Consider the following 19,567-nt stretch of genomic DNA (forward strand, 5'->3'; position numbering starts at 1 on the left):
GTACTGATGATCAGTGATGGTTTGGAGAGACATGTCATCTGCTGGTGTAGATCCACTGTGTTTTATTATCAAGTCTAAAGTCAGGGCAGTTTTGTTTTCCCTTAAAATCTTACAGCACTTCATGCTTCCCTCTGCTGTTGACAACTTTTATAGAGATGCAGATTTCATTTTCCAGCAGGACTTGGCACACTGCCCACACTGCCAAAAGTACCAATTGGCCTTATATAATATTTATATTTTCTGAAAAACTGATTTTTGGGTTGTCATTAGCTGTAAGCCATAATCATCAACAATAGAAGAAATAATGCTTAAAATAGATTACTCTGTAAATAATACATCTATATATTATATGAGTTTCACATTTTAAACTAAATTACTAAAATAAAGTACTAAAACTTTTCAATGATATTCTAATATTTTGAGATGCACCTGTATAAAGAATAAAAAAGAACAGAGAGACAGACACCTGGTATCAGTGGCCATTGTGTTGTATTGAGAATTACTTAGAGGCACTATCAATTGAGACATGGCTTTAGTTCTGTTATAAAATTCAACAATAATTCAAATGCTAAACCAAAAAACGAGTGCAAAGGCTTGGCTTAATTCCACTAGTAAAGATAGGATTGCTTTTAAAAGCCCTTAAAATGTTGGTCACTTTAAAAAAAATCAATACATAAAGATAAAACGTCTAAAAGCAAACATGTAGAAAGAACAAGGCTGATCGGGTTTGGTAAATGCCCAGTCGGGAATCACGGCATTTAATTTACTTGTTTTTTATGTAGCAATAGCACTTATTCTGCACAATTAAATCATTGTAAACAATAAAACATGTCAGAATTTCTTTATCTTAATTATTAATTCATTATTTTATTTATTTACATTGTATTTATTCATTTATTAGATTGCTGACTGGGTCTTAAATGCCACTAAAATCAATTTAACATAATTTACAGGCCAAAGTCTGTATTCTCAAATGCATCTCAGATTAGAACAGCAGATTCACGGTAAGGTTATTTATGCTTGTTACCAAAGGTGTCAAAAGTATTATTTACATTCATTACTTAGATAGAAATAAAGATACCAGGGTTTAAAAAATACTTCTGTAGAAGTTGAAGTATCAACTCAAGCTTTTTACTCTTTAAGTAAAAGTGTTTAAAAAGGTTCTGGTTTCAAAACTACTTAAAGTATAAAAGTAAAAGTAATACAAGGTGAAAAAATAAAGCCACAAAACACTTTTTTTCTAAAAGCCATAATGACTATAATGTTATATTAAAATGTTAATGTTGATAATATAATTTTGGATGCACTAGGCTACTGCTCCCTGTTTCAGCTGCATATATTCTTATTGAAAATTAATGTATTTTAGTAGAATGTAAATATATTAAAGTTAAAACTTTATATAGGGGGGTTGTGATGTGCAAGTGTGATGGATCACAGTATAAACCAATAGGGAGTCGGAATGGTATATGTTGTTTATACTTTTCTACATCCAATCACAATCAGATTCAATTTATCTGGATGGAGAGATTTATCTGGATAGGGGTTTTATTGAACGATGAGAAGCCGGAATGAAAACCAGCTGAAATAAAATAGAAGTAACAAGGCTATTTTTAAAATGTTAGGAGTAGAAATTTCAAATAATTGTATGAAAATGTAAAAATATTTACTCCAGTGAAGTATAGATAATCAACATTTCTATTTAAGTAATGTAATGGAGTATTTCTACTTTATTATATGACACTTCTGCTAGTTACAGATCTTCATTACTGTATGGTCAAGAAACACCACTAAAAAAAATGAATATATAGAGACGCTTTGTGAATACCACCCGATCATTCAGCCTATGCCCGTTCTACATGTCTAGCACACAATCTACCTATAGCAAATAGCAAAAACTCCCACTTAAATATTGCTGTAACGACAGTGCAGGGAACAGGCGTTTATTTGACTGTTTAGTTCTGTTTAGACTTTGGTGGCTAAAGACGAGGGCACTAAGGTTCTCTAGACAGATGCTGCCTTTTTACACTGATCCATAAGCAGCTCCATGAGCTCCATCTATCCCAGTGAAAAAGGCAGAGTCTACACTTCTACTAAGGCAGTGGAGTTAAAGGTCGGGGTCAGGAGTGAGGGTTCACAGCTCCAGCTCGGCCATGGCTCGCTCCAGAGGGTCGCTGCTCCAGTAGTCGTGGTCCCAGCCCAGGAACCAGCCGGTGAACGTGGGCGGCTCAGAGCCCTGCTTGATCTTCACGATGGGCGTGCGCGGGTCACGCTTGGCCGGGTCAGTCTCAATGTAGCGGGCAGCTGAAGGACAGAGCAGAGCAGAGCATTGCTTTAGTACAGCAGAAACAGAACAGGCTTCATACATACAGTCTCCTTTAAAAGTATTGGAACAGAGAAGCCAATCCCTTTACATTAAAAGAAAAATATGAAACAAAAGATCAACATTTCAGAAGATATCATCTTCGGTCTGAACCCAGCCATTTTTATAGTATATACTGGGGCATCTCAAAATATTAGAATATTATTAAAACTATAATTACTTCAGTTATTTTAGTTTTAAGTTCCAAATGTGAAACTCATATATTATGTAAATATATTACACACAGATCCATGTCATCTGCTGGTGTTGATCCACTGTGTTTTATTATCAAGTCTAAAGTCAGTTCAGTTTTGTTTTTCCCACAAAATCTTACAGCACTTCATGATTCCCTCTGCTAATGCAACTTTTATGGAGATGTGGATTTCATTTTCCAGCAGGACTTGGCACACTGCCCACACTGCCAAACTGCCAATTTGTCTTATATAATATTCTAATTTTCTGAGACACTGATTTTTGGGTTTTTCAAAGTTTAAAATAGATCACTGTGTGTGTAATACATCTATATAATACAACATTACATTTATTTTGTTGTTCCCAGGTGTTTTTCTAATTATTTATGCCTGTAATTAATAAAAAATAAATATGTTTTTACTACCCATAAACTTTGCATTTTTGGTCAGCAGAAGATATTTTGAAATTGATCTGTTTTTACAAATATTCGCAAAATATTCAGTTCTGAGTATAGACCTCGAGAAGCTTCTGGAATTGAAAATTGTCAAGACATTTCTAGAACTTTCTAGAACTATGTGCTAGAATTTTTCAGCCTGTCCTTAGGTGTACATAAATAGGCAGAATAAATACAGATATCTTAAACTAACCTTTTTATCTGATGTTCTGCTGAGTAAGTGAACTTGTTTACACAGCTACAATTAATTTAGATTTAGGCATAAATACATAAATAAATTCACAGAGAACATGGGAAATTATTGAGAGGAGCAAGGTGAGCGCATTCACCAGAACATATAATCAATGTTTATATTGTAAGTTAAAACTATTTTAAAATCTCAATAGACATCTGAACTGGAACATGAATGAACCATGAATCTGGAATATAAATATAAATGTCTGAAGTGGTATATTAATATAATATTAATATTTTCTTATTAGGTTAAAAAATCTGTATGATCATCAATTTTTTAAACACTAATCAATAGACAAACATCAACGGTTATAGCCAACGTACAATAAATGCACCCAGTAAAAATGTATTTCTGACTAATTAAATTTAAACATCAGTAAGTGTGCACAGATGTGTGTATAATCTCCTGATGAAGGCTCGGATTACTGTAGTAGTTAATGCATGACTAACTGACAGGGTGCGTGCATTATTCTTTCCTTTTAATGAAGCAGATTAAGGTAATCTGTTTTTATCCACTACAGCGTAAATCTGAAAAACATGCATAATGAGCCGCTTCCCGCACGTCCGCGTTCATTACTCGTATCTCACATGAGTGAGGAACTTAATGAGTCTCACCTGAAGCCACTGCCTCGGTCTTCTCCTCCTCCTGTGCCTCATTACCGACCCACACAAACACCTGCAACACACGGACACGGCAATTACAAACCCCACAGGACTCTTCAGCACGTCAGACTGACAACGGCCGCACTCATCCGTGTCAGGGAACAAAGTGGAGCTTACTTAAAAGTCACATTAAATTATTGGTACCATTTTAAAATAAGGCTCCTTTACAAAGGGTTTATAAATAGTCTATGAGTTCATTAATGGTTGATAATTAGGTTTTAAATACTTTATAAACCATTAATACATAGTTATTATACAACACATAAAACTTATCCTACTTTTTATCAGTCAGCATTAACATATCTACTAAAATAATATAGAAAGTCTATTTATTTATTTAATGTTAGTTTAAGTCAATATACATAAAAGCACCACATATTAAGTGGTACGTTGCATAGCTAAAACATTTCCCACTGAAATAAAGTAGTTAACATTAGCTAACCTAGCTTACATTATCTGAAACTTTTCCCACTGAAATAAAGTAATTAACATTACATAACCTAACTCATGTTAGTTTAAACATTCCACTCTGAAATAAAGAGGTTAACATTAGCTAACCTAGCTAACGCTAGCTAATACATTCCCCACTGAAATAAAGTAATTAACATTAGCTAACCTAGCTAACGCTAGCTAATACATTCCCCACTGAAACAAAGTAATTAACAATAGCTAACTTAGCTAACGTAAGCTAAAACATTCCCCACTGAAATAAAGTAGTTAACATTAGCTAACCTATCTAACGTTAGCTAAAACATTCCCCACAGAAATAAAGTAGTTAACATAAGCTAACCTATCTAACATTAGCTAAAACATTCCCCACAGAAATAAAGTAGTTAACATAAGCTAACATAGCTAACGTTAGCTTAAACATTCCCCTATAAAATAAAGTAGTTAACATTAGCTAACCTAGCTAACATTAGCTAAAATATTCCCCACTGAAATAAAGTAGTTAACATAAGCTAACCTAGCTAACATTAGCTAAAATATTCCCCACTGGAATAAAGTAGTTAACATTAGCTAAAACATTCCCCACAGAAATAAAGTAGTTAACATTAGCTAACCTAGCTAACGTTAGCTTAAACATTCCCCACTGAAACAAAGTAGTTAACATTAGCTAACCTAGCTAACGTTAGCTTAAACATTCCCCACTGAAACAAAGTAGTTAACATTAGCTAACCTAGCTAACATTAGCTTAAACATTCCCCTATAAAATAAAGTAGTTTACATTAGCTAACCTAGCTAATGTTAGCTTAAACATTCCCCACAGAAATAAAGTAGTTAACATAAGCTAACATAGCTAACGTTAGCTTAAACATTCCCCTATAAAATAAAGTAGTTAACATTAGCTAACCTAGCTAACATTAGCTAAAATATTCCCCACTGAAATAAAGTAGTTAACATAAGCTAACCTAGCTAACATTAGCTAAAATATTCCCCACTGGAATAAAGTAGTTAACATTAGCTAAAACATTCCCCACAGAAATAAAGTAGTTAACATTAGCTAACCTAGCTAACGTTAGCTTAAACATTCCCCACTGAAACAAAGTAGTTAACATTAGCTAACCTAGCTAACGTTAGCTTAAACATTCCCCACTGAAACAAAGTAGTTAACATTAGCTAACCTAGCTAACATTAGCTTAAACATTCCCCACTGAAATAAAGTAGTTAACATTAGCCAACCTAGCTAGCATTAGCTAAAATATTCCCCACTGGAATAAAGTAGTTAACATTAGCTAACCTATCTAACATTAGCTAAAACATTCCCCACAGAAATAAAGTAGTTGACATAAGCTAACATAGCTAACGTTAGCTTAAACATTCCCCACAGAAATGAAGTAGTTAACATTAGCTAAATACCATGATTAATAACATTAATAAATACCTTTATAAACTATTTATAACTATAACTATGTTCATACACTTTTTAATTAATACATTTCCATGATTTTTTCATGACTTTAAGGCAAATTTTCATGACCATATGATTTTTAAAACATCAGTGCAGACATGGACAATAAAACAAAAATCAACAAAAATCATAATTAAAATTGATAGTAGGTTTAAAATGAATCAGATAAAATATTGACACACAATATTTAATAATAAAATATGTGTCAGATCCTGAGAGCTTCACTGTGTAAGCTTAAATTACTTTTTACTAAATTAACTCTGAGTTTATATATTTGTTGCTCAAAATAGATTTTCTCCATTGATAAACTGAAACAAAGACTTGTAGACCAAATTTTCATGACTTTTCCAAAACTTTCTGGGTATTTTATGTTTCCAACACTTATCCAGGCCTGGAAATTACTATTTTCAGATTTCACGACTTTTCTAGGTTTTTCATGACTGTATGAACCCTGCGTTTATATAGGAGCATTATTTTATAGTGGTACCAAATTATTTTAGGATTACAATCAATAAGACAGAGACTATAAAGTGATAGTGATTGTGAGTGTGTGCACAGCTCAGTTATAGATGGTGCAGCAATGGTGTAATAGTGAAATGAGTGATCAGTTATTTCACTAGTGACATTTTTACCTGGTCCCAGGTGTCCAGGATCATAACATCATCTGTGGCTAGATCTTCCTGAGTCATCTCCCCAGGTACCTCCTCAATCTGCATAACCACAAAACAACAGCAACACAAACATGTGTTTCACCATCATCCCATCTGATACTCGACAGCAAATGCATCAACACTTTTAAGAGTTATTTGTTTGCCACATTCATTACTTTAAATATATTGCACGGAAAAATAGCAAATAATCAAATAAGAAACTTTGTACACTGTAATGTGTGCTAGGGATGCCCCAAATTAATCAAATACTGAATAATGAATAGATTTTTTGATAGTTTTCATTCATTTAGCTACTTTTTTAATTGATGCATACATTATGTGGATGTGTTAATCTTTGCTTTTAAGAAAATGTCATTGTTAGATGCAAATAATTCAGTCTTTTTTACTTATTTATTTATACTGTTTAACTTGCTCTTCTTTGCACACTGTAAGTACTTTATTTTTTGTATTGTCTTTTGTTTTTAGTTTTCATTTCTTGTATATGTATATTTAATATTTAATTATACTGTCCTAAAACTTTCTTTTTACATTGTTCTGCATTATGTATATAAATAGTATAGTTTCATAGAGTATAGCATTTCTATAGCACTTACAATGAAGCGCCCGGTTTTGTTGGAGCAGGCGAACAGTCTGGGTGGGTGAACATCCATCTTATCCTTCAGCCTGGTGGAGGTGCGATACGCTGCCTTTCCTCCAAGAGCCGCCCAGAAATCATCTGCACAGATAATTAAATATTAAAACTGCAGATTGCAAAACTAAGAAGGAATAAAAATGTATAGATTTTTAAAGAATCTATTTTAAAAATCAAGAGTTTACTTAAAAGAGTTCATGCTGCTTTTGTTGGAGTAACTGTATCTACCATCCACAGAAGCATTTCTAATAGATTTTGGATTGCGTTCAATAAAAAGACCTCTTAGAAGGTCATTATCCTACCTACCAGTTGAATTTGCCCCCTAGGTGTGAGTGAATGTGTTAGTGTGTCTGTCTCTGTCTGTCTGCCCTGCGATGGACTGGCAGCCAACCACCCTATTTATTAGATGAGCTCAAGAGGGCCCTATTTAGCAATATTTATACAAGCCATCAACACTGCACTACGAAGCTTGATTTAGTATTTAGTACGATGGAAAAAGTACATCTTGTGCAGCTCAAAATGCACAAAAGGTATGTACTTCTACTTTGTAATTCTCCTAATTAATCATGGGTTTGTTTTGGGTGTAATGCGATATAAACCAGTATAAATCAGTGTGTCACTTGCCATTCCCTTTAAGAGACAGGTGTGCTTTGACTTTGGTGTATTGCTATTTTAGGGGTGTAGCCACCTGGATGTGTGCAGCGCTTCTCAGCTGTTCATGAAAGAAAAAAAAAAAAAAAACAGGCACACGATATAGGTTTGTGACCTGGTGTGTGTGCATGTGTGTTAAACAAGCGGGGGTGTACACACATACAATAGATTTATCTGCAGGAGCAAAATATGCCCCATTAAAACCCATTCTAGCCTGTTTGTACAAACTGCACAAAATTGCTGGATCTCGGAAAGCTGCAAGAGAGCTGGCTATTCAACAAACGTTAGTACCCTTTATCACATTTTACTACACCCAAAGTCCATTTCACACCGGAGATCTACTTTAACATCAAAGCACTTAATTAGGTAAACTCCCTTAATAATAAGAGGTATTAGAACTGTCTAAAATACCTATAACTGATTATTGGTTATCACATTTCTACTTACCACTCTCTCCTCCCTCTGTGATCTCAGAAGCAGACACTCCGAGAATGTCACACAGTCCCTGAGCTCCTTGCTTCTCAGAGTCACTCGCCCCCACGCCCACCCACATGAAAGATCCTGCTGGGGTCACCAGGATGAAGGCATCGTTGGAGTTCAAGTTAGAGGACACAGCGTCGACCTGGGGGAGGGGAAATAAAATAAAAAGGCTGAAGAAATTACGCACACTAATGAGAGGCATGAACCTGTTTACTGCTAGACTGCAACAACTAAAGTACATGTTATTCTCTGGGCTGGGATGTGTTATTATGAGCTTAGTGTCTACATAAACATCCTCAATCTGAACCTGCAGTTTTAATTTATTTTAACTGTGTAGACACCATGTGCCTCAAAGGCCAGTGTGACTGCACTACTAGTGCATCTCAAAAAGATAGATGTCTTACACACAGAGTAAACTATTTTAAGCGTTTATTTCTTTTATTGTTGATGATTATGGCTTACAGCCAATGAAAACCCAAAAATCAGTGTCTCAGGCAACTTGAATATTTTATAAGGCCAATTAGTACATTTACCAGTGTGGGCAATGTGCCAAGTCATGCTGGAAAATGGCATTCCTTCCTTCCTTCCTTCCTTCCTATCTATCTATCTATCTATCTATCTATCTATCTATCTATCTATCTATCTATCTATCTATCTATCTATCTATCTATCTATCTATCTATCTATCTATCTATCTATCTATCTATCTATCTATCTATCTATCTATCTATCTATCTATCTATCTATCTATCTATCATGCTTGGGCTTTTACTGGTGAACAAGTAGCCTATAATGGCTATTGATTACTGCTATTAGCATTTTTCCTTAGCATATATATATATATATATTTTTTTTTACCGATCAATGGCACTGAATTATAAGTAAAAACACTGCATGATTGGTTTATATTTTTGCCCATATACAGGGGTTGGACAATGAAACTGTAACACCTGGTTTTAGACCACAATAATTGATTGTGGTGACGGACAGTTCTGGTGGAAACAGGAGAGTTGAGGTGCACAATAAATTCTGCCGTGATTTGGCCAGCTGTGGTTTTATGTTTTTTGAATAACACACTCTGCTCTTACTGGTGCAATGTGCGATTAATGAAGATTGGCCACCAGGCTGCTCCTATTTAGCCATAAAACCTCCCACACTAAAATGACAGGTGTCCAGTTTCAGTTTCATTGTCCAACCCCTGTATTTTGTTTAGCCAAATACGAATTTATGAACCCACCCCAAAAAAATGAAACACTCAACACAAAATTGGTCAGAGTGCACATCCCTGTTTAAAGCACTGACCTCGACAGCCCTGGTGCAGCCGGCTGAATTGGAGCGCACTTGGAAGAGGCGGGTCTCTGCCAGCGCACTCTGACCTCCCTCTCTGGACGTGCCTCCCTTATACACCACCATGGGCTTCCCACCAAACAGACTCATCAGGTGGGCTGGCTCCTTACCCTGGACCACACGTACCTGTCAAACACACACACACACACAGTTACACACCATTTACTCAAACACTCAAACACACAAACACAAACGAGGTCAAAAATTTATTTTTTTATTACACTTTCACTGTTGGTAGGTTACCATTTATGAAATAGACAAAAGTTTATAGATTTGTTTGTTTCTATCTTGTGTTTATCTTGTTGCAGTAGTAAAATAAAAACATATAAAATAAAATAAAATAAAAAAGAACAAGTACGGACAACATTTATTCCAAATTCTAAATACAAATATTGTCATTTAAATCATGTATTTGCAGAAAATGAGAAACGGATGACTTTTTCAAATAATGCAAAGAACACAAGTTCATATTCATTAAGTTTTTAAAGAATCCAGAAATCAATACTTGATGGAATAAACCTGGATTTTAATCACAGTTTTCATACATCTTGGCATCAAGTTCTCCTTACACACTGCTTTTGGATAACTTTATTCCACTCCTGGCAATATCATGGTATTATTTTAGGACTATATCACTCAATATCACACCAATACAATTAAGGATCTATTTTAAGTGGAAGTGGCTGAGAAAATACACTTTTAATTGTATGCTGGTCCTTCAAAAAACAAATACTATGTAGCACTGTGATCATGAATCTGCTGCTTATCGTCAAATAAAAGAGTCCCTCTATCTGAGCATAATTTTTCTTTCTGAACATGTGCTCTCCACATGCTAACACAAGGTGGCAGTTAGGAGCTGGCTGGCTGGAATGCTGGAATGTGGAGCCTGTGCCAACATTCCCAGCATCCTTTGTGGTTGACCGTCACACAGTGGGTCGTCCAGCCCCTTTAAAAAGCCCTGCTTCATCATCAGGTTTCACACAAAAAGGGCCTTTTTACTCCCACTACTCCCAGACCCGGCCTGACTGTCCTGCTGCCTGAAGTATGGACTTGTTTGACTTGTTTGTACCTAAAACGGCTGTATTTCCGCATTTTAGACCTAATTAAACTTCTCTAAAAGCTTCAGTTCAGACTGGTATTTTAAATGTGCTTCTCCGTGTAATAAACTGTTTATCTGATGCAGGAATTAATGGAATTCATTTTATGTTAAAATAAAGGAAAACAGTTAAGTAGTTAAAAACAATCCCACTGCTGAAATCTGCTGTTAAATGGTCCCTCGTTGGTGCTGTCCAAACCGTGGGATTTAAATATGCCTCACTCTGCCTCCCTTTGCCTCACTTAACCTACAGAGTCAGAGTGAACTCCCTCTACTCTCGCTCTGGCTCCCTCTGCCTCACTTAACCTACAGAGTCAGAGTGAACTCCCTCTACTCTCGCTCTGGCTCCCTCTGCCTCACTTAACCTACAGAGTCAGAGTGAACTCCCTCTACTTCTTTCCATCTGCCTCGCTGAGCCTCAATCTTCCCTGCCCTACCTCCATAAGCCTCAATACACCTCGCTCTGCCTTGCTCTACCTTCCTCAAAATTGCTCTGCCTCGCTCTGCCTCCCTCTATCTCCTTATACCTCAATCTACATAAGGACTAGATTTGGGCTCCTTCTACCTCAATCTGTTTTCTTCTACCTCACTCTACATCACTCTGACTCTCTCTTCATCACACTGCCACCTTCTACCTCCGCCTACCTTCTCAGCCTCAACCTTACTCTGCCTCCCTCTACCTCCTTGGTCTCTCAATCTACATAGAGACTAGGAATAGACTTACTCTACTTCAATCTACCTCCATCTACCTCGCTCTGGTTCCCTCTGCCTCACTTTACCTAGAGTCAGCATTGACTCCCTCTACTTCATTCCATCTGCTTCGCTGAGCCTCAATCTTCCCTGCCCTACCTCCATTAGCCTCAATCCACCTCACTCTGCCTTGCACTACCTTCCTCAAAATTGCTCTGACTCGCTCTGCCTCCCTCTATCTCCTTATACCTCAGTCTACATAAGGACTAGGAATGGGCTCCTTTACCTCAATCTGTCTCCCTCTACCTCACTCTACATCACTCTGACTCTCTTTTCATCACACTGCCACCTTCTACCTCCGCCTACCTCGCTCAGCCTCAACCTTACTCTGCCTCCCTCTACCTCCTTTTATCTCAATCTACATAGGGACTAGGAATAGACTCACTCTACTTCAATCTACCTCCATCTACCTCGCTCTGGTTCCCTCTGCCTCACTTTACCTAGAGTCAGCATTGACTCCTTCTACTTCATTCCATCTGCTTCGCTGAGCCTCAATCTTCCCTGCCCTACCTCCCTTAGCCTCAGTCTACCTCACTCTGCCTTGCACTACCTTCCTCAAAATTGCTCTGACTCACTCTGCCTCCCTCTATCTCCTTATACCTCAGTCTACATAAGGACTAGGAATGGGCTCCTTTACCTCAATCTGTCTCCCTCTACCTCACTCTACATCACTCTGACTCTCTTTTCATCACACTGCCACCTTCTACCTCCGCCTACCTCGCTCAGCCTCAACCTTACTCTGCCTCCCTCTACCTCCTTTTATCTCAATCTACATAGGGACTAGGAATAGACTCACTCTACTTCAATCTACCTCCCTCTACCTCTCTCTGGCTCCCTCTGCCTCACGTTGCCTAGAGAGTCATTTTAACTCCATTTACTTCCCTCTAATTTGCTCTGCTTCAATCTACCACACACTATCTTGCTCTGCCTCGCACCATGTCCCTCTGCCTTGCTTAGCCTTCCTCAGATTCGCTCTACCTCCATATACCTCCCTTTACTTCAGTCTACCTAGAGGGTTGGACTCCCTCTACATCACTTTGGCTTCCTCTACCTCATACTACCTTGTTCTACCTCCCTCTACCTCAATCTACCAACCTCGCTCAGGCTCATTCTGCCTCAGACTACTTAGGGAGGCATATAGGACTTCCTTCTATTTCACTCTGAGCCTCCCTACCTCACACTACCTCGTTCTACCTCCCTCTACCTCAATCTACCACCCTCACCCTTACTCTGCCCCTCTCTATGTCACAATAACAGTATTTGTTTGGACTATAAATTGTCTCAATAATTTGATATTTTTCAACCCTGTAAATGAATATTAATTTAAAAACATTTAAACAGGATGTGGATGCATATGTATGTGCATGCTAGACGAGCTCAGTGTAGTACTGTACATGCAAACCACATGCAAAACACATTTACACAGTTAGACACACACACACAAGCAAACAGAGACAAGATGAGACGTGAGCTTCACAGGAATGTGCAGCAGCGTACGCAGAACCTTAACTCTGTCCTAGTTAATTAAACAAAACGCTGACTCTGCAGTAAACTATAGCACAAGGACAACAGTAATGGGACACCAACTCATTTACTGTTTATCTAAAATAAAAGAGTATTAAAAAGTATTAAAAGCATTATGCTGCTTAAGGCTTTTGTAGTAGATTTTGGAGCATTGCTGTGAGGATTTGATTGCATTCAGCAACAGACAAGAGCAGTGTAAATGAGGTCAGAACTCTCAATTCAATCTCAACACCCAAACTCAAAATACCCCAAAAAGTATTGGATGGAGCCATTTCATTTCAGAGAACACAGTTACAGCGAACACGGTTCCTCCACTGCTATACAGCTTGATGCTGGGGGGCTTTATGCAGCTCTACAATAGCCCACACCTAGAATTAGGCATAAGGCATTGCATCATAGTAGCAGGTTAATGGAAATCTGCTCCAGACAGTCCTATTCTTTTGGCAGTACTTCTCTACAGGGACTATACGAATTAATAGGTGCAACTTACTAAATAACTTAATGTACACTGACTGGCCAAAACAAAGTCTGCAACTGGATTTAAGTAAGTAAATGATGTGTTGGTTGGTTGATGCTGCAGTTGGTCTGCAGGTCTAGGTTCAGCAACAGTATGTGCTAAATTTATTAAAAGTGGTGTCCACAAACATTTGGCCTGGTTTAGTCTAGTCTTGAACTACACAGCATTCTCATTGGAGATTTTCCATTGAAATGACTAGGCCTAATCCCTGTCTGGGAAACTGCCACAATGACGCAATGGGAAATAAAAGAAGGAAAAAACTGAGGAACTCCCTCATAAGAACCTTGGTGGAATGTCCGGTTTTGCTAAGACATTTGTTCTCATACTGACAGCAGTAATTATCAAACCATGCAACACACTACTGAGAGAATCCAGCATTATCTTAAAGAGCCTGAGAGATAGCATCAGTGCTAGAGCTCTGTTTAGAAACATGCTGTCCAGAGATACAGCTACCTGCGTAGTGATAGGAACACCAGCCACCTAGAAACAGATAGGCAGGAAATGATGGAAGGTCAGGAGGGAAAGATAAATGAGGATAAAGCAGAGGAGCACACAAACATAAAGCTGAAAGATGGAAGACCGATGAACTGATGAACAAAAGTAGGGTTATGTCCATACAGAGTTAGACAGTGGGGGACTTTTAGCGCTTGAGTTTAAGTTTAAACACTAAATTACACTCTTACAAAAAGTTCCTAAAAGGTTTATTTATTTTTATTCAAAACTTAGAATAGATTTTTATTACATTGATTATATAGTTTAATACAATTTATTTAGATAAACATTACTCCTTCTAACAGGTGTGGGATCTGCAATGTACATCTCTTTCACAACCAAACTGCTGCTTAAAAAATATATTTCCTAGAACAGAAAGAAAATTAGTGTATTGGCATGATGTGGCTTTTTTACACATACAGGATTTTTATTTTTGGGGAGCTTTCACACCTAAACTTTTCAGTTTGGGTCGAAACCAAAGCATCAGGTTGAAAGGAGGCGTGAAGCACAGACGAGACCGAAGAATCAGAGTTTGGTTTAACCAAAATATCTACTGAACCATGATCTAGTTCTCCTGCAAAGTGAAAAATATTTTCTAGATGGTTTGGATTTTCAGGCCAATTACAGGAAGTTGGGACCGTCTTTAAACAAAGGAAACAATGGGTGTTGTCTGACTCAACTTGGCGTGCAGGAGCATTATGTCTATATTATATATTATATGTCTATATTATGTCCTATAACGAGAGCAAAATTGTGGATCTCCAGGATTTAGTAGACTTTGTTAAAGTGAAAAAAAGCGAATTAAAGGAAATTCTTAAAATGAGCTTTCTGTTCTGGATCAACAAGGTTACCTGAACGGGTCCTCCTCCCAGCTCATCATCCAGCTGAGCAGCCAGGATAGCAGACGCCCCAATTTCATCCTGGGTGGAGTCCACACCTTGCCTGCAGGAAAGAAAAATGACAATCTATAATCAATCAATCCTCATTAGGCTGCCCTAACTGTTGTCTTTCAGGGTCTAAAGAGCTAAAGACATCTGCCCCCAAGATTGGCTTCCCTCCATCCAATATCTTATCTTATCTGCTACAGGTTGGTCAGGATCTCGATGGGTATAGATCCTACCAAAACCAATGGGAGCAAGGCAGGAATACCCCAGCCTGGACAAGATGCCAGTCAATACATGGTACCACACACTAGAATGTTCTGCTCTGTGCTTTAAGCAAAGGAGGAAGTATGGTAAAATACTTCCCTTAGAGAACTTCCCCAACGTTTTCTTTCGACATATGTTTAGTGACAGATTAACATTAATTATATGGACGGGTTCCTTATTGGATGTGTTCCAAAGCGGTACTGGCCAGGTATAGAAATACCTCTAACCCTTTCCGACCCTGCGTCCATAACAATAGACGTCATGTATTTTCTTTATTTCTAAATGTTCTGTTGCACTTAACACTATTTACGAATGGTTGTCCATTAGAGAAGACCAAGAACCAGCCAATGAACACGTTTATAAACAAATTAAACAGTAACTTGGCCCCCCCTCACCGCACTGGAAAAACAGTAGTACTTAAGCTTAAGTATAATAGAGGTTTTTTTTACTTATTTCATGTGATTTGCAACACATGTTTTTTGAATCATGTTTTTTTTAAACTGTTTCAGGATGGTTCTTATTCAACTGCTAGATGACAATACAGACCTCACTCACGGCTGCAGAAACCCACTTAATCCACTGAAGTAATTCTGTATAAAACAAACACCCAACATGGAAGAAGCAGAGTAAAGACTTTTAACTTCACTAACTGGATACCCCTCTCGAGACTCCCTCTCCATTTAGCCTAATACAGCAAGTAACAGAACACAGCAGAGGTAGAAAACACCACTAGCAACATGGAGCTAAACACTGCAGTTCTGTAAGGGAGTCTTTTAAAATGTGGTCAATATCAAAAGTGATGATCAGAATCGACTCCAAAAACGGTGGAGAGGTTGACTGGAAATGCAGGCTTTTCAATGTTAAGCCTTCCTGAAGCTCTAGCAAACCTTGTACATATTATAAACAAAGATGATGCAATCTGAGAGTGATGCATGGGCATGTTTCATGCCATACAAGTCATGCACATGGAATGAGCAGCCCTTCAAATAACCATAAATCCACTGATCAAGTGTGAATTAAGATCCACAATCCACATTTCAAGGAGAAGCACCATACTAAACAAAGACCCACTGGAGGACTGAGTGAAAATCGTCACGAAAAAACAGTAAAAGTACAGGCTAGGTTGCGTTCATGCTTAATGGTGCCTGCCTAAAAGTAACAATAATCCACTGAGGCTGCAGTTCCAGATCAATGATTATTCCTGAGTTGTCGGAACTGTCACTTAATGACAGGAGAGAGATTTACTTCTCCAGTTCTTTTATCCAAAGCCAATCCAAACAGTGAAAATGTGTCTGCTGCACTTTACAGGCCTGGCTACGAAGAGCTCAGAGCAGGGAGCAGGCGACGTCAAGCATCAAGATGAGCTAACTCTTATACTTTTAAAGCAAAAGGACATGCTCATGCTTTTGAATCCAATGCTTTGGATTCCAATGCAACCCCCTTTTTGCTGACTTCACCCTCAGCTCAATGCATGTCCATGGATTGGATACGTATTTGATTTAAGACCACATATGAAAGTCATGACTCAAATATGATTTGAAAAAATCGGAATAATCAGCAATAAAAAGCCACACTGAGCAAAAAAAAAAAAAACAGATTTGAGTCTCTTCAGCCTGGTAATGTAAACATAGTCTTAGTCTCTTTGGATAATAAGAGCATCACCTAAATGTAGGGGTGTGACAAGACACTAATATCAGGAGACGAGACGAGACGAGATATTGGGTTCACGAGAACGAGACGAGACGAGGTTTAAAAATAAAATTTTATAGGAAACCTCAAAAATGAAAAATGGCTTGAAAACTAGAGTTTTGTTTGACAAAATAATTTAACGCAAACTTAACAGACTGGTTTCTCTCACACATTGATTCTATAAGAAATAGAAACGAGAATAAGAATAAAAAATAAGAATAAAAAATAAAAATACAACTTTTCTAGGTCTTATATAGTGCAAACCACAACCAGTCATATTAAGACTATGGTTTGTGTTTTTTTCTCCTAAATCTCTTGTAATTTAACTATGCAGAACCATAACCAGTCATATTAAGACTGTGCTTGAAGTGCAAACAGAGACAGAACATGTTTTTAAATACAGTACAGAGCTAAGTCTATGAAACAGTCACGTGTAGGATTTACTTACAGTATTTATATATGGTTTGTGTCTTGTTGGTCACTCGGTTACCGTTTGTTGTTTCCACTGGAGCCAAAATGCAGCCAGACATACAGCTTAAAAAGGGGGGTATGCGACGCATAGGGGCGCTGCACTAAAGGGGGCGCCAAATGAAAGCCCCAAATACATTTTCTCTCAGGAGAAACAGCCAATCAGCTTGCTGGTTTTGCGGAGCGCGGTAGGCTAGTAATGACAGAACGTATCTCCTCCATCTCGTGCCACGAGATCTCGTCACACCCCTACCTAAATGCAATAAATGTAAATGCAAAATGTGTTAATGATGCCGAATTAAGTTTTACCAAATGTAGATGATGTGTCCCTGTCTGCCTCCGTGGCGGTAGTTGTAAAGGATGATGTAACTGTCTCCGCCGTAGAACTGTCCGTGAGTAGAGGGGTCAACAGGAACTTTGTCTGCGCCTTCAATACGCCAGATCTGTAAGAACAGGGTATCATGTGTCCAAAAGAATTTCAACTTTGTTTTTAAGGGCCCTTAAGTTAATGTTTGGACTTCACTATTCACAAATATGACTCCCCTGAGATAAGCAGGCCCAGCGCTCTCCCCCCCCCTCACCTGTTTATCTCCTCTGCCGTCATCAATCATGCCGTGCTGCGCCGCCATGGCAGGCGAGTCGTGCAGCGTGGAGGCATCGAACGGCACCTTCTCGATCTTGGCGATGTGGTTGGAAACGTAGGCCACGCCCATGCCATCCGTCTGGTCCACGTCGCGCCAGTTCTTGAAGAACTGCTTGAACAGTGGAGTCTCGCCCATCTCGGGAAGGATCTGCACCTGGGTCTGTTTGGGGTAGCCCATCTTCTTAATAAACTCATCTGCCGCCTTCATGGCTGCCTTGCGCTCCTCAACATTGGCGTCCTTTCCTGTGTGTGGAGGAGGTCATTGTACGTTGTATTAAACCAATACAGATAAGTATTGGTCTATAAGTGTTCATTATTGCCTGTGATAAAAGTATGTAATTTTATCTTAGTTACAGTAAATCTCACGTGTAGCTCTAACTCGTATTGGCATGCAAACATTTCAGAACACCTGGTGCAAATACTGTGAATAGCTAAGTGAGTATGATTCATCCGCCCCCATGTTTAACAGCTGGAGTTCTTCTCCAATATTGCATCCTTCATGGCCAGGAGTTAACACATTTTTGTGTTTATAAATTATTTCAACTACTTTACACTTTGCGTCCATTGCTGACACAGAAGCACAAATGCACACACAGCTTGTGGCTTCTGGATCAAATAAACATGAACATGAGCATTGAGCTATGAAGCAGTGGATCTCTGTTCCCTGGAACGATGGTGCTTTTTCCAACACTTTCTCACCATCACTGATTACCATCAATTAATCAATATTGGATCTATTAGGTAACCTAGTTAAAGCCTTCCCTTTATAGAAAGTTCACCTTTCCATACGAAGATCTGGCCATTAGAGCCGTGATCCAGAATGAAGCAGTCAGTGGACTCCAGAGCACTCTGAGAGAAGGGGTTCTCATCGGCCACCAAGGCCATAGTCATGGAACCACTGGCGTCTGAAACCTGTGGAACAGGAGATATGCAAGTTACACCACCAGGTGCATATAAGCAGTAAGCTTTACTGTCTGAACTGAGACAGACTGTACTGTATTTTACTAAAATAATGTACAGGAGCATCTAAAAAAAATGTAATATATTTGAAAAGTTATTCTATTTCAGTAATTCAGTTCAAAATGTGAAACTCATATATTATTATATTATACAGATGTATTACACACCAAGTGATCTATTTTACATGTTTCTTTTTCCTTTAATAGTTCATGATTATGGCTTACAGCCAATGAAAACTTAAAAAACAACAGTATCTCAGAAACATAGAATATTATATAAGACCCATTGGTACTTTTGCTAGTGTGGGCAGTGTGCCAAGTCCTGCTGGAAAATGAAATCCACACCTCCATAAAAGTTGTCAGCAGAGGGAAGCATGAAGTGCTGTAAAATCTCCCGGTAGACTGACATAACACAGTGGATCAACACCAACAGATGCGGTTTTCATTTTCCAGCAGGATTTGGCACAGTGCCCACATTTCCAAAAGAAGCATAATCTTGGGTTCACATATGTTATAAGATGACTCTGTATACTACTTTATATATGTCATAGCATGGTAATTTTTTCTGCACCTTATTCTCAAAACACACATTCAGAAAGTACTATAAAGTGCACTGTATTGTTCTTTCTGTATTGTCCATGTTTGCTGTGTATATTATATATTACATATAAGTATTAATATAAAAATATT

The 19,567-nt window shown here is 38.0% G+C and overlaps 1 protein-coding gene across 2 annotated transcripts in view; it reads right to left on the reverse strand.

Annotated features, from left to right (window-relative positions):
* Positions 1–472: 472 nt before the first annotated feature.
* Positions 473–19,567, reverse strand: part of gsna (gelsolin a) — a 38,770-nt gene continuing 19,675 nt past the window's right edge. Inside the window, exons 7-17 of one of the 2 annotated variants that reach the window (XM_022676560.2) lie at positions 18,698–18,830; positions 17,857–18,161; positions 17,585–17,718; positions 14,822–14,912; positions 13,932–13,958; positions 9,547–9,717; positions 8,212–8,386; positions 7,076–7,197; positions 6,444–6,521; positions 3,855–3,915; positions 473–2,301 (exon numbers count right to left, since the gene is read on the reverse strand). In XM_022676560.2, coding sequence (XP_022532281.2) covers positions 2,132–2,301; positions 3,855–3,915; positions 6,444–6,521; positions 7,076–7,197; positions 8,212–8,386; positions 9,547–9,717; positions 13,932–13,958; positions 14,822–14,912; positions 17,585–17,718; positions 17,857–18,161; positions 18,698–18,830 — 1,467 coding nt within the window. In that variant the 3' untranslated portion in view covers positions 473–2,131. The remainder of the gene's footprint in view (positions 2,302–3,854; positions 3,916–6,443; positions 6,522–7,075; positions 7,198–8,211; positions 8,387–9,546; positions 9,718–13,931; positions 13,959–14,821; positions 14,913–17,584; positions 17,719–17,856; positions 18,162–18,697; positions 18,831–19,567) is intronic. The other variant, XM_007253953.4, reaches the window with a different exon arrangement.

The sequence above is a fragment of the Astyanax mexicanus genome, chromosome 17 (genome assembly GCF_023375975.1).
Source record: "Astyanax mexicanus isolate ESR-SI-001 chromosome 17, AstMex3_surface, whole genome shotgun sequence".
In the NCBI taxonomy this organism is placed as follows: domain Eukaryota; kingdom Metazoa; phylum Chordata; class Actinopteri; order Characiformes; family Acestrorhamphidae; genus Astyanax; species Astyanax mexicanus.